This window comes from Lates calcarifer, linkage group LG9 (genome assembly GCF_001640805.2).
Source record: "Lates calcarifer isolate ASB-BC8 linkage group LG9, TLL_Latcal_v3, whole genome shotgun sequence".
Taxonomy (NCBI): Eukaryota; Metazoa; Chordata; class Actinopteri; family Centropomidae; genus Lates; species Lates calcarifer.
Window position 1 is genome coordinate 22,385,410 of NC_066841.1, and position 15,486 is coordinate 22,400,895.

The 15,486-nt window shown below is 38.7% G+C and overlaps 1 protein-coding gene across 3 annotated transcripts in view; it reads right to left on the minus strand.

Moving 5' to 3' along the window:
* Nucleotides 1–404: 404 nt before the first annotated feature.
* scai (suppressor of cancer cell invasion) overlaps nucleotides 405–15,486 on the minus strand; it is a 36,574-nt gene continuing 21,492 nt past the window's right edge. For 2 of the 3 annotated variants that reach the window (XM_018701910.1, XM_018701911.2), the window contains 9 exons: nucleotides 13,679–13,780; nucleotides 13,098–13,199; nucleotides 12,538–12,616; nucleotides 10,476–10,575; nucleotides 9,894–9,975; nucleotides 8,514–8,586; nucleotides 8,125–8,298; nucleotides 7,483–7,583; nucleotides 405–5,874 (listed from right to left, as the gene is read on the minus strand). In XM_018701910.1, coding sequence (XP_018557426.1) covers nucleotides 5,728–5,874; nucleotides 7,483–7,583; nucleotides 8,125–8,298; nucleotides 8,514–8,586; nucleotides 9,894–9,975; nucleotides 10,476–10,575; nucleotides 12,538–12,616; nucleotides 13,098–13,199; nucleotides 13,679–13,780 — 960 coding nt within the window. In that variant the 3' untranslated portion in view covers nucleotides 405–5,727. The remainder of the gene's footprint in view (nucleotides 5,875–7,482; nucleotides 7,584–8,124; nucleotides 8,299–8,513; nucleotides 8,587–9,893; nucleotides 9,976–10,475; nucleotides 10,576–12,537; nucleotides 12,617–13,097; nucleotides 13,200–13,678; nucleotides 13,781–15,486) is intronic. The other variant, XR_007813820.1, reaches the window with a different exon arrangement.

Consider the following 15,486-nt stretch of genomic DNA (forward strand, 5'->3'; position numbering starts at 1 on the left):
GAGCATTTAGTCAACTATCTGGCACCCTTCACAAATGAATGAAAAAGTTGTATGACTGGCTAACCTGCACATTCTTGTTTTGGCATATAGCAGTGATTATGCAATTACACAACCAACCTTTATGTGTTTTGATTTTGAACTTTGCTAAATTTTAGACTGTTTTGATAAATTGGGGGCAACAAAGTGGTGCATCTGAATATCCTTTCTAAGTCCCACAATAAACACATTTATTGGTTTTTTTATGAAGCCAAAGTTTATTTTTCTTCATTGGCTCCTTCTGGCAACACACAGAAAAAAACATCTGATACAATAATTGATCTTAATCATTGTTAAGATGGGAAAGTGACAGTACAACAGTCTTTGGCACTTTCTATTCTAAACAAACATGCTGCTTACAGAGATAATCATCTGTGCATTTTTTTAAAAACTGAAATACTGAAAATACATTTGACAGTTTGACACCAAATTGAAATTCACAACAAGCAAGTCACACATCGCTATAAAGAAGGGCTTCACCCTACTTTTGAACATTTTTACAAGTATAAAAGCGTAGAAATCGCCCCTACAGATCAGGGGGAGAAAACAGGATCACTAGGTTGGCAGTTATTTGTGATGTGTTCCCAAAAGGTGTGGTGGACATGCTTCACTGTGGATGTGGGTCCCTTGTATGGAACAGTGGCCTTTGTGCTTGTGCATCTATGTATAAAACAGGTTTATTTCACATGCTCCGATGGATTCTACCCCTACTACCAGCCATTAAATCCACCCTGCTATTTAGTCTGTCAAGTCAGTGCTATTCCTCTATGCGCTTTCTTTATAGGAATGTTGGACAGAAGTGCATAGTGGTAGCTTTAGAGAGGAAACCTGTGATTCTGTGGTACTGGAACAAAAATCTGATGTTGACTTAATATATTAAAGTAGCTGAAACATTTTCTGCTAGGAAATAGCAGCTGGAAACATCATCTCCTTATCTAGGTTAGAGTGGTTATACATGAAAAAACAAAACAAAAACAAAACAACACAATAAGGGATAGCCCAAATTCTCAAAAACAGCAAGGCTTTAACCACAGTGACATCTTTATCCAACAAGGGTGACTACAACACATGAATCACTTATGATATCTCTGAACACTCAGCAGTTTATAAACTATTTCATCACAGGTAAAGGCAATGGCAGTACAGGAGAAATGAATGGTGTCTCAGTGGGGTTTTATCGCAGGTTTGTCACAGTGTCCACTCTGCATAAAGCTTTATAATCCCATTAGTGTTAACTCTGCATGATTCTACAGATCGGCCACTGACTGTCAGATCTGATAGTAACTTCAAACACACCATCAAAAAGATCATTGATTGCATAAGTTGTTGTCTTGTGTGCACAACTTATCTTGTTTGTATCAATTAATTAGTTTTTCACATAAGTTGTCTTGTTTATAGAAGTTGTCTGGTTTGCACAAAATACTAGCTTGTCTACACAAACTGAAATCTTGTTTGAACAAGTTATCTGTACATGACTTGTCTTGTTTTCACAAATTAATCTCTTGTGTACACAAAATGTATTGCTAAGATCTTGTGAACTAATAAGAACTAATAAGCTTCCAAGACTTTAAGGGTTCTGTAACAATCTACACCAATCAAATTATGTGAAGCTGGAAATTCCATTTGCATCATACAGAATCACTTTATGCTACGTACTGCACCATGCTTCATATGCTGCTGGGTAGCTTATGTAAAATTGAAAACATGACATAAAAAACAAATATCCACACACTAATACAATGCATAATCATGTATCAAGGAGCATTGGTCTATGAAGGAATACAGGCAAATTCAAAAGGAGCTTTTTTCTGCACTAATGATCCCTCTGGTGCTACATAATAAATCAAGTGTTTATATTCGTGACCATGTTTTAAACATGAAGCACATAAGACATCAATACAGCAAATGATCTTAAAAGAGGATAGAAGTTATCTCATTTATTTGTGTCTTATTTATAGTCATTGTACAGTGTCACATCACTGCTTGGGTTTTTTTTATTAGGTAATGCTCATTATCTGCCCTTTCATGGGTTGTATTTTTTTCATGAATTGAGTTTTAGGGAACACACCATACAATAACATTATAACATCATAACATACACCAGTCAGCCACAGCATTAAAACCAGTCACCAGAATGGTGTGTGTGTGTGTGTGTGTGTGTGTGGGGTAACTGGTTTTAATGTTTAATGTTGTGGCTGGTTGGTGTATAAACAGTTTTTGAGACTTAACATACAAATTTGTCAACATGCAATATTTGACAATTTAGATGAATAAATGTCTCCACTTCTTCTTCTGTCCAAACTGATGTCCAAAACTGTATTTAAAAAAATGGTTGGATTCCCTTGGAAAGTAAAAAATACTGTCTGGCACTGACAGCATTGTTACAGGCCACCACTAACTGTAAAATACTAGGATTTCTTTTTTTTTCCGACATGTAAATGGACATGTTATTGCAGCCATTTTTCAACACTTATTGAAAATGAGCCAATGTGTTTGACACAATTCAGGCAGAGGCTGTTAAAAAAGCAACAGCAGTGACAGATGAAAAGTTTCTATGGGAAAATGTTTGAAATCACTGACTCACACAGCTGTTCACCAATGTGAAGGGCTGCCATGAAGAACAATAACACAGAGGGATTTTTCTCTTTTTTCTGTCAAGCACAACAAACAAGATCATAACAATATTAAACTTCATAAAGTGCAAGCCTACAATATCTTAATCATCATAACTATCACAACAGGGAACGTGGAAGTTGATATTAAAATAAAAATAGAAGAAAAAGTAGAAATGAGTCACTTTCCCAGACAAATGTTAAACGGAGAGGACAGCAGCAGTTTCCTCTGTCACTGTTCAGGTCCTTGGAAAGTTGGAATGTAACATTTTAAGAAAAGTGGCCAAAGAACAAACTGGTCTCATTAACATTTTGCTCCTCCTCCTCTTTCAAATACTGAACAAAACACATCTGTGCCAAAACATTGCTTTACATTATCTGTACACATATTTTAACAATGTCAATAAATAGAATACACTACAAATAGAATACAAATTCTTCCCATCATCTCTCTCAATTCAAAACTTAATTTCCACTGGCCAGCTTGGCTACTTCCTGCATTGCTGCATTATTTGAACATTTTGGTCAAGGGCTGATAACTGTGAGCTGGTTTCAGAATCAGCATCACTGCAACAGCATGTGCAATCACTCCTCTCTGATGATGCCAGAAAAAATCCCCTGCAGCAAAGCTCATAAACATTCTGTTAAGTTGTAGAGTAGAAGTCAAAATCTATGAAAGTGTCCAAACAAAAATGAAAAGACTGAAGCCTAGCGAGGCTTAGAACTGCTGGACAAAGGGATGAGCTTTGAAAGAAATGACTGACTGGGTTTTAATCCTGGCACCAGAGCCAAGAACAGACAACTGAAATCTACTGAAATACTATTTCCAAGCTCTGAATAAAACTCAACACGATACAATACATGAGATGAATGAAAAAGTACCTGGATGATGTCTCTAGAAGTGCTAGTTAGGAAAACGCTTTTTTAAAAATCACTCAAATGTTTTGTAATCCGATACTTCCATTTATCCATTGCCTCGATTGTTCTGAGCATTTTTTTTCCAACTTTGGCAGTTGGAAGTGGAGACAGAAACGTCTGAGAGAGAGAGGGATGAATGATGATAGAGGTCTTCTGCCATATTTGAACCCAGGGATGTACCTTTCACCACAGGCTGAATGCCTCAGCATAACTATGTTTGAGTGAAAAGCTCCTCAGGTGGCTGCCTGGTTTAAGGCCATTGACAGGATCATTTTAGATGATACGATGCTTCCTGTCATCCACTTCATTCCTCTGTGAAAATTTAAGACAGAAAATTTTAACTACCTACAAACTAGCTTGGTTTTTTAAAATGTCAAGAGTTCTTGCTTGCAAGCAGCAACCAACATGGCCAAGTGATGAAGCAGCGCAGAAGTGCTTTAAGCTGCAGTTTCTTTATTTAACACTAGATATGATGGCTGTAAAAAGTCTAATGTTGACTGTACACAGATTCCAGCTGTGACCAACTATATGGTGAATTCAGCTGCATTAAACCACAGTGATGGCCGTCACAGAGAAGCTGAGCGGAGGAAACGGGCTGTCCAGGTTAACAAACAGGTATACCCCAAACAGATGCAACAGATGCAAAAACTATCATTTGGGCTGTATAATTTAGCAACTTCTCTCCCAAGACAAAGTGAAAAAAAATCCAAGGTCATGGTCTCAGTTGTTTTGAGTAGTTAAAGTTAGCATGGTGGTTGCTGCTCTTTATCCTTCCTCAGCTCCCACAGCCTTGCCCTCCTTTCACCACATTGGGCTTTTTTGTGGTTACAGTCACTGACAAAGGTGGAAGCATCTGTCAGCCTCAAGCAGCGGATCTATGGTGGAGTAAAACCCACGAAAGGCAATATGACTGCAATTCATTAAGGAGGGAGGTGACTTGTGTCACCTGCAGTTCATAAGGAGGCAAGCCAATGATTTTCCATTCAAGCAAAACAACTGGCAGGTCACATGATAATCCCGTCATCATGAAGGTTACAGGGGGCTTTGGCCACTCATACCACATGTTACCTTTTCACTGGATGACCTCCTCTGTTATCTCTCACTAGATTGTCTTGGTTTGTTGACTCACTTATAAATGTACAGGCCCATGCATGCATGTACTTACTCCAAAACCCCAACCCCATGCCATTTTAAAATCTACAACCCATTTTATATCCTTAAATTTTGAGGCCACTCTTTGTGGCTAGAAGAACAAAATGGATACATTTCTTTGCATGCAGATACAGCACAGTGATATGGAAAGGTCAAAACTACCCTAGTGGAAGCCAGTGCAATGGAATCTCATTCTGATGTGCACTGTATGGTGTAATTCTGAAGTCTGTCTAAGTCTAAAAACACACAAGGTCAAAACTATGGACAATGGTATCTCTGATGATATCTTTACAACTAATGATGTCCTACAACAAGCAACAGAACAAAAACCTCATGCATCTCGGCCTGATACAAGAAAAGCTGTCTCACAGTAAGCACTGTTTGGCAAATACAAAACTCCAACCACAAATTTCAACTAGTTTGAGGATAATGTTCCAATATCACACTGGTTTAGAATATTTACTGACGCGGAGAGGTTTTGATTGGCACTGTGTTCTCTGCCTTCACACAGCTAAAGTCACACCTGGAAGTTGCCCAGGATTTTTCCATTCCTTGATCTTTTGGCTTACACAACCTTCACTCTGATAAACAATGACAAATATTATTTCAAAAACAAAATGCACAACCAAGACTGCCAACTTCTTCACAGCTGTCTGACATGAGGAATAAATTCACAGGCTGCAGTTTTGATCCTTGCACTTGTATGGGGAACGGTGAGTTTTATCTTAAATGATGCTTATATTCACAAGGCAAGCCGCTGATACTCAAAATGGGAATTTACACTACCGGTATATTAAACTCTCTGGCTTACCTATTTGAACATTTTAATGCTGCACTACATTTGCGTCCACAAATAACAGTTAAATGCAGGACATGAACTTTTATGTGCTGAATCTGTAATTTCATTACCTGCTAAAAAAAAACAAACAAAAAAAAACAGCACAACTGTGAGGGCTCTGGCAGTTGAGTCTGTATGTACACATTTGCCATTTTGCCCTTTGCAAAGATGTTAGTAGGCTTCCAGTGAATCATCCCAAAAGAGGCTCTGCACGTCCAGCATGGTTGCCAGCTCCAAAATATGCTTCTGTAGAAGGCTGCTCTCCACTGTGTCCTGTTTTGGCAGCTCAGGGTACGACTCTGGGAAGCTCCGGGACTCCTGCAAGCACAACATCTGTGACTTAACTGTGGACAGTTTTTACTAAACAACCTCGGAGAAATGTCCAAACTAAGTCTCCACTACTCTGCTTAACTTTACAGAGCACTGAGCTGAGAACAGATGCTCTGAGGTGCGATTAGGACAAGTGTGCATCAAGTATGGGTTAAGTGTTTTGTGTGATGGCATGTTTCTTTCCTACACGCCTTATTTAAGTGCTTAAGACCACAAGACTGAATACTGGAATATTTTTCATTGCCAATGTCACACCTTGCTCATGGTGGGAACTGTTGGGTCTCGGTGAATAATATCGTATAGAGTACGGTCTATGTGCTTGATATGAAGAGTGCCCTGAGATAACGTGTTGTGGACTGACGCTGTATATATTAAACTGACTTAACATGACTTGACCCAACACTCTAAAAGCATGGCGGCTTGTTCGCCGTCTCGAAGGAAGATCAAATATAACATCCATGTTTACCCCAATAATAAACAATCCTGCTTTTCCCCCAGGCTCTTTAGATGTCGGTTTTCAACAATGGTCTAATAAGAATATTAAATGTCTCAATGACCTCTTCTCAGGTGATAAACTTATGTCATTTGAACAGCTTACTAACACTTTCAAATTGGCCAAACAAGATTTCTTTCGCTTTTTGTAAATAAGGCATTATATCATTCATAACATAACTCTTATTGATCATCCTGAAATATCTGCTGTTGAGAAAATTCTGTTTCAACAACAGTCAAAAGTGTCTCTGAGCTCATTTTACCATGTACTTAATGGTTTTTCTACTACTGATGCACAGGGGGTCAGAGGCGTGTGGGAGGAGGAGCTGTCTGTGACTATAGATGAAGAACAGTGGGATACCATCTGGTCTCTTGCAAAAAGGATTTCAATCTGCACTCGGACAAGAGCAATACAATTTAAGATTTTACACAGATTACATATATCCCCTCACCGCAGGCACCTCTTCAACCGCTCTCTTTCCCCTTTGTGCCTCAAATGTAAAACTGAAGTGGGAACTTTAACTCATTGTCTCTGGTCTTGTCATAAACTTCAAAGATACTGGGTTGAAATTATAGGTGAAATGGAGAAAATTTTTCACATTAATATGGAAATGCATCCCATCTCCCTGATTCTAGGTCTCCCAAGTGACTGCCTAAAATCAGCATTTAACAAAAGATTGTATAATATTCTAACGTTTGCAGCTAAGAAAAATATCCTCTTGCATTGGATCAGTGACAAGATTCCCTCTGTCTGTGGATGGCGTAAAATCATTTTTGAATTGATCCCTCTTGAATATCTTACCAACGTCATACATCACAGCGCAGATCAGTTCTACAGAGTGTGGTGCCCATTTTTGCATTATATTGGATCGGACCTCTCCTCCATTCTATTAAAGGGACTGCTGTACACTTGAACGACATTCGGGTACTATAAGACTGACTCACCGCCTCTTGTATTATGCCATATATTCATCTCTTTTGTAAGAGCTGTTGTGTACGTTTTGTGTTTATTTTGTTGTATGTCTAGTTTCTGTAGACACTGTTTTGACCCTGCTCTTCACCGTACAATGCATTTTTGGCATTCAAATAAACAAGGCAACTTACCCGGAACAGTTTATGCAGTCTCAGTGTAGCTGAGCAGAACACAAAGCGGATCAGCAGCAGTCGAAGGAACTCATCACCAAAGAATTGCAAAAAGGCCTGATCTGTGCAGATAATATTAAAAACAATATTAATGTTGAGCCAAGCAGTTGATTCATGGATTAGCTGATCAACAACAACAACAACAACAAAAAACTATTTTAGATTCTATTAATCATTAACTCATTCAATCTGGCAAAAAAGTCAAACATTCATTTCACATTACTGTAAACTGAATATCAGCTGTTGGTCTGACAAAACAAGCTACTAGAAGACATCACCACCAAATGATGAATTAACTTAACACACATAATATTAATATTATTAATATTATTATTAATATTAATAATGTAAAGATTCAACCAATGACTTCTGTGATGCTATCAGGGCACCACACACTAACCACTTCTGCTATTTTATTGAATTAAATAAGAATGAAATCAAATGACTAAATGCCAAAAGACAATGATTACCATGATTAGTACTGTTTGAAATGGGGGAAAAAAAAAATCAATAAAAACATGTATGAGCAAAAATTTTTCATGGTCCACTCTAATCTTAAAAGCATACTGGCACACATGAAAGAATCCTTAGTGAATATGCTACCTATGGACCGTGATCGAGTTATCATCTGCCCAATGTCACGGTAAACTTTGCGAAGAAATTCTTGAGCCTTATCCCACAGTCCTCGTCGCACGCTGTTTAAACCACAAACAGAGGAGAAAGCCAAAAGTGGGCTGTAGAGGAACAGAGTGAAGAGACTCCCACGCTGTGACTGATCTAAACAGGTAAAGAGAGACATAGCACAGGTGAGAGATAAAACCGTCTCCAGCAAAATGGTCTTCCTAGAAAACATGAATCCAGAAAACACAGGAAAGTTTTATTACAACACTATTCACCTGAGAAAAAACATTTGAACAACATAAGCACTGACTGTCAGCAACATTTACAGTAACTGTTCCTATAATTAACTGTTGTTCTGGACTAACACATACCTTGTACACTTTTGGGATATGCTGTAGGTGAGAGTAGGCACACCAGAGGTTGGCCAAACAGATTTGTGAAATTCTGTTAGGGCAAACAAAGGAAAAGTCATGTTAATTATTAATTATAAGAATATACATTCATACTGTGATATCTATCTATCTATGCCTATATTCATAATATTTAGACAGTTTTTGTGCAGGATCTGTGCTTCAGCACATTCAGTTTGAAACCACAGTAAATGTGATTTTTACATGAATCATTTCAAGCACTTGTCATCATCAGAGCTGACGTGTGACAACATTTTCAAAAGTTGGAGGATATGTTGGTGGTCTCTCCTTCTCTGCGGAGGCCAGGATGCCAATCATTGAGGGTGAGAAGTGTCCATCGTTCCATACTCAACTTTTTGACTGTTTTGAGTCCCACATCCTGGTACTTATGGTGCACTAAACATTTCCACACTTGCCAGGGTCAACACGCTGGCTCATCTCCACACTCTCAAACCATCAGAGCTCAGAGGAGAGGTTTGAGCCATATTATATCCTGGTTGGTTATTGAGCATACTGCAGGAGCAGGAGCAGGAGCAGGAGCAGGAGCAGGAGCAGGAGCAGGAGCATTCTGTGTTCTCTAAATGCCTCAAAACTCATTGGAGGACACTTCATCATTCTGCAGAACAATGATCTTGAATATATGGCCAATACATCCAAAGAGCTTTTCAGGGTGCAGAGGTGGAATATCCACAACTGTCATTGACTGAAGTCAATCATCTGATCTCAGTCCAATTGAGATCGAACTAAAGGCAACAAGAGCTGAAGTTGGCTGCAGTGAGGCCCTGGGAGAGCATCACCAAGGGAGATAAAAAGCATCTGCTGATGTCACTGAGTCGAAGACTTCAGGCAGTCATTGACAGCAACTTGTTTATTTATTTTATGTTAGCCTTTATTTTATTAGCTTTGTTCCTATATATTCCTTATAATAGCTTTATTCCTACTCTCTCTTCACACTGTATTGCAACTGGTGCACAGCAATTTCCCTCGGGATAAATAAAGTTTCTTGAATCTTGAAGGATGTCCCACAGTATTAAATGTGATGGTTTTGTTTGACTTAATGTCCTATTACTTTGGCATCACTAAACTTTGAACATGTGTTAAAAGGGCATCTCACACGCTGTGTAGCGTGTGTGTATCCATCATTTTATTTATCAAATTGAATGTGCTGAAGCCTGAGCCTGAAGAATAAAAAGTGTGTAACTGTCCAAATACTTACAGGCTAGACTGTAGATGTTTTAACTCAACCTATCTCCATGTATTATATTTTCTCCGACCCAAGGTGTGTGAAGACCTGCCCCTCCCACCTTCAAGGGGGGGAAGAAACTAAAGCTGGTTACATACCTTGAAGGCTGTGCTGTTTGAAGAATCCACAATGACAAAAAGTGGCTTCCGGGTGAAAGGGAATAAGTCACCAGGATGAAGGCTGCAATATTACAAACAAGGAAATATCAGGAACCTACATTTCTTTCCTAACAAGCACATGGTAAGCTTCTGCTCCGCAGAGGCTGAACAGACTTCATAGTCAGTTGTTTCCCAGGTGGTTGGTTCTTGTACACATGGTTAAAGTTGCTAAGCTTGTTATTATTGCCAAGAGTGGGCAGCACTCAGATATCAGACAGTCAGACTTTTCCACTGGTTTTTCTCTTGGGTTAGGTTTAGACAACCAACTGTGAACACTGGAAGAGGGAGGAATTGTTGGGTACACTTTCAAAGCTTCAACAGTCTATTAAAGCTTCCATTGCATTATTTTAAAAATAGCAAAATCTCAATTTTAACTTTTCCTAAAAAATTAAATGAACATGTCTCCAGGGCCACAGTTTGCTATGATGACACACACACACACAGGCTCACAAGGTTTACCAGTATTGATTACCAGCCATAGTGTCAAAGCTGGTCATCAATGCTGCATAGGTAGTTTCTCACCAGTGCATTTCTTTCTGGGCCTGATTCCTCTTCTGCACCGTCTCTCCATTCACCACATCTCGATTTGTATTTGTGAGAACTCCTCCAAAATCATATGGTCCTACAGAAAATGTTCAGAAATAGAAGCTTAATTGTGTTAACTTGTAAAGAAATGACATACTGTGGCATGTAGGATACTGCATACAGCAGTAACTGTAAGCAAGTCTGTGACACCTCTAACCTCATTCAACATATTCTGAATATTCCAGGAGTCTTGAAATGGTCCAAAACCCTGCCAAGTATTTGACCATTAGCAGTACAGTGGATAGGCCCCCATACATGTATGTGCACACTGCTGACATGATATACATAACTGCTAATGCTTTCACATTATTCCACTCATCTAAAGGTGGTGGAGATGGGACAAGAAATGCAGCAATCCACCAACAAAGGCAGTGAAGAAGACTGCAGGTAAATAAAACATGTTAAGTTAAACAAGGGATTCAACACATGGCACACACTGACAATGAAGATGCAAGGAACCTATTGTTTTTATAGAGGTCATTAGGAACTGTCCCTTCTTTTAGCATTTTGCAGGGCTATGTGAAATTTGTCTTGGTCATGGGTGTGGTTTGATGGATTATCTCAAAACTTACAAAAAACTCATCTTGGAGCCATTCCCCAAACCCAGTGTACATGCACTTTATTTTCACTAAGTCCTCCCAGAGAATTAACCCAAGGGATGATTTTGCTAAGTGACATTGAAAGACCTTTGCTTTACCAAACCATAAGGCTTTTGAGTTTATATGGAATGGCCTCGATGTGGCATACCAGTTAATTTGTCAAATTTTCAAAAATGACACAGGAAGTTGCTGACATCCAGTCTGCCTCATAATTCCCATGCTTGATGAGAGTCCAGGCCTGAACACATCTGCAGGTCAACATTAAGTCACAGTTACACTGCCACATACTGAGAACAAGAAGTCACATGGAAAACATTATCCAGCTGACATGAGATTTACACGGTGTGGTCCTGTATTAACACCTTTACTGCCACTCAAAGTGGGCCAGTTCAATGCTGTTTGCAGTTTTGATTATTATCACTATTATTTGTAGTCTTATTGAACTGGAATGGGTTCAAAACGTGAAACTTTCTGAATCACTGGAATTTATGTGTATGTGCCAGAAACATGTGCCCAATCCACCAGATGGTGTGGCTGTAATTAAGACCTAAAAATACAATTCTGGAGAAGGTTAGTCCAGCTGACCTAAAATGTGATGCACAAGTCCAGCTCAATGTGCTTTACAAAAACCCCTCTTGAACCATATAAGTACTGATGCATTGCACCATACTGAAGCATTCTGAGCCCAAATGGTGGCACTGTAATTAAAGCCCAAAAATGCAATTTTACTAAAGCAACATCCCTCACATCACAAGTCCAACTGACTTCAAATTTAACATTGGTTCTACAAAAAAGCCTCTTGGACTATAGTCTAAACAGTCTGAACTATACTTTTCTCAGCTTTGACAAGCCTGAAACTCGTTTTTACTTTGGCTGATGAAGTTGCTTCCTTCTGTTGAGAGCAAAACCCACAATCACAAGTGGCTACATTATTTATGTCGATTTTGTGAAATTGTTTTGAGTTTGGTACCTAAACTGTTTCATAAAGCCACGTCAGAGCTAATGAGATCAAACCGAGATCAAATCTGGTTTACTTCATGACATGAAGCACAGAACAAGAAAAAGCATCATATCAATTCAAAGAAGAGGAGATTCATCCGTTTTCCTATTGATGTGATTTCTCAGTGTGGATGGGGAGCTTTACAAGAATGACCTGAAAATGTTGGAATTGTTGGTGCATCAAAATTAGTCACTGTATTTATGTTTTTAAAACAAAATGAAGCAAGAATTAGAAAACTATGGTATATAGCTTAATGAATTTGCACTAACAGCACTGTTCTTAAATAAACAGAAACAAAACATAATAAAATTATTTGGTGAGATATCCTGTCCTTAAATTTCACAAGCATTACATATGATGACAGGAAAACAAATGTGGGGTCTAGTAAATGGCATTTTACCTTCATAGTCTGAATGCCCAGTGGGGAAGACTCCAGTAGCTGACAGGTAAACAAGAAGAACACTGTTGGCAGGCAATTCCTGGAAATGCAAAAAGGTAAAATAGAAAAGTAATGTGACTTGTGTTAGAAGTGCTACATGTACTGTATATGCTGAAAATAAGTGATTAAAACAGCAAAAGAGCACATTCTCTCTCCATACAAGCCAGAGTCCTCATAACCTCACAGTGACAAGTGGAAAATGTAGAGTTGTTGTAACTGAAAATATAAAATTGTCACAGTGATGATTTGGTTCTGTCACAACTGACACTTTTAGCAGCCTCAGGCTGTTCATAACCCAGTCCCTCTCCCCAGAAGGGATTAGAGTTCAACTTTGAACTCACATTAAAATAACAGTAGAAAGCTGTGAATCTGAATAGTAAGTGTCACAAATCAACTTTGACAGTTGAGGACATAAGATACTGTATATGTGACAAACCATGACAACCTTGAATGTCTAATAATAAACCATTATCTTAGGTAATATTAAACTCAGAATGGCTATGATTAAAATGAATACTGACCTTAAAAGAGGCAGACAAGAAAGTGAAAAGCTGGCTGAATGTTGGCTTGTACAGCAAATACTTGTGAGGGTTTTCTCGTTTAGCTGGCTTCTCATTGGGTTCCTGTGGGAAAATATTTGATATCATTACTGTTTATTTTTCAGTTCAAGCTTACTTAATATGTATTACAGGGTAACTATACTAACCAGGGTAACCAGTCTTCTACAAGGCAATGGTGTGTTTGTTTGTTCATCATGTTTGTCACCCAAAATTAGTCAGGTACCACTGAATGACACAACTCTTTGAGAGAGCGATGCATCCCACTCAACAATCGGAGCATTAATTACAGAGCTGCTGTTACAGGGCAAAACATGGTGACATACGTATTTGATACTGACTGGCCCTGACAGAGACTGTAGGGAATATTGGAGGGAATATGTGCAATGAATCTTTAGATACAAACATAACATCCTTGTTACATTTGAACAAAGTACAACTGAAGGAAAGAACCATGCATCATAGCAGCTGGTGGTTTCTTTCTTTATGCTGTAAAAACCTTAAGTCACCAGAAGGTCTTCATACAGGATGGACATGACACTCACCAGTGTTCCTTGTTTGGAGGTCTGTGTAGCCAGGTTTACAGGTTCCCTCTCCAAAGCTTGAAGCATGCGGAACATATCGATGGTTAACTCACTGAACTTCACCTAAAAAAGGAGTAAAACAACACTGACATCAACTAACTGTTGGGAGATTTGTGAAGAATCAATATTTTAAGCATTCTGTTTTTTCCTGATAATACAAAGGTCGGGTTATTTTACATTCCAAATCAGTTGGTCAGTCAGGTATTACAGCCAGCATAGGGCACTGCTACTAAACTGGAGCACCTCCTAAACCAGGATATGTGGAAAGTGTTACAGTGCACAGTTATAGTGTGCTACACTGAGAGCAGAAATAAGTCAGATGATGGTGGAACAGAAAAGAACACTTGACTGTAATTTTGGGAAATAAACAAAAAAAAGTGGACACAGACCTTGTTGCAGCCAGAGCTACCTTTATGTTCCATTTACTTACCAAATATGAATGAACCTTTTTACCAGTGTCCAAACAGAGCTTGTTTTGGTGTTTTATGTCATCTTTCTAACAGTTTTGTCTCTTCTTGAAAATTGTGTGTGAATTCTGTGAACTGCCTGTGTGTCAGTAATTGAACACTGGCAACTAAACAGAAACAACTAAGTCCACACATAGAATATTATCAGGCCTTCACCACTTGTTTAAGAGGCTAAATGATGAAGATATGTGTTTCTATCTGAGGTAGTTACAGAGTTCCTCTCTCAGATAGAAATGACTTGAATTCTCCATACAGACTTGTATTTAAAAAATACTAAGTATTTGTGCTTAAAATTAAGTGTTTCAGGTTTTGTCTTTAAAAAAAAGTTAATGGAGATATGAATGAAGGTTCTGCTCTATTAGAGGTTAATGACTTGAAAGTGATGGTCAACACTGTCATTCCCCATAGTGTTGTGTTAGTGCTGCTGTCACGATCAGAGGGAAAATGCAGAACCATATGTCAGACACAGAGTGGAGCTCCAAGTCTGTTATTACCAATCTGCAAACCAAAATATAGCAAATTTATTAGTGTCAGAAGTTATATTAGGGGACCCAAAAAAACACAGTATGATATTGTGGAACTGCACCATGACTGAAATAAACAGGAAATGGTTTGACATCGAGTTAGGACAGAATGTGAGTGTGAGTAGTTGCTGCATATGTTGGCCCTGTGGCTGGCAACCTGTCCAGGGTGTACTGCACCTCATGTCCCGTGTCAGCTGGACCCTCAAAGAGTCATGTTAAAGATGATGAATGGATGGATGGATGGATGAACTTAGAACAAAACAGTCTTCTGGTGACACTGTGTAACAGTGTTTTGAGGAGTGGGTCCTTGATTTCCTTTTCCTGTGCATGCTCACAAGGATGTACATGCACACACACGCGGGTGATCCAATACAAGGTCCTACTAGTGGTTTGACACTATTCCACTGATTTACAGATAGCAGTTATGCACTATGAAAAGCAACAATGCATCAAGAAACACAGGGGGAAAAAAACTTCTAGCAAGTAGACAGAGATGTAGTCAACATAGGTTTCAACACTCTCAGAAAAGTGAACTGACTTTGCCCATGCTTTATGAAGAAAGAAATATATTCAGCACATCCTTAAATAAAACCAAAACACTAAATGTAAACAGAAACTTTGTTTACAAAGACACACCACAGGATACCTTTAATGGGAAGCTGTTAACTGGACATGACAGCCAGACATACAGGTGACTGGCATGACCCTGAGGCAGCTGTGTTTTTGTTCTTCTAGAACCTACTGAACTGTAAGTTCAGTTCTCAGTAAACTGGTAGTC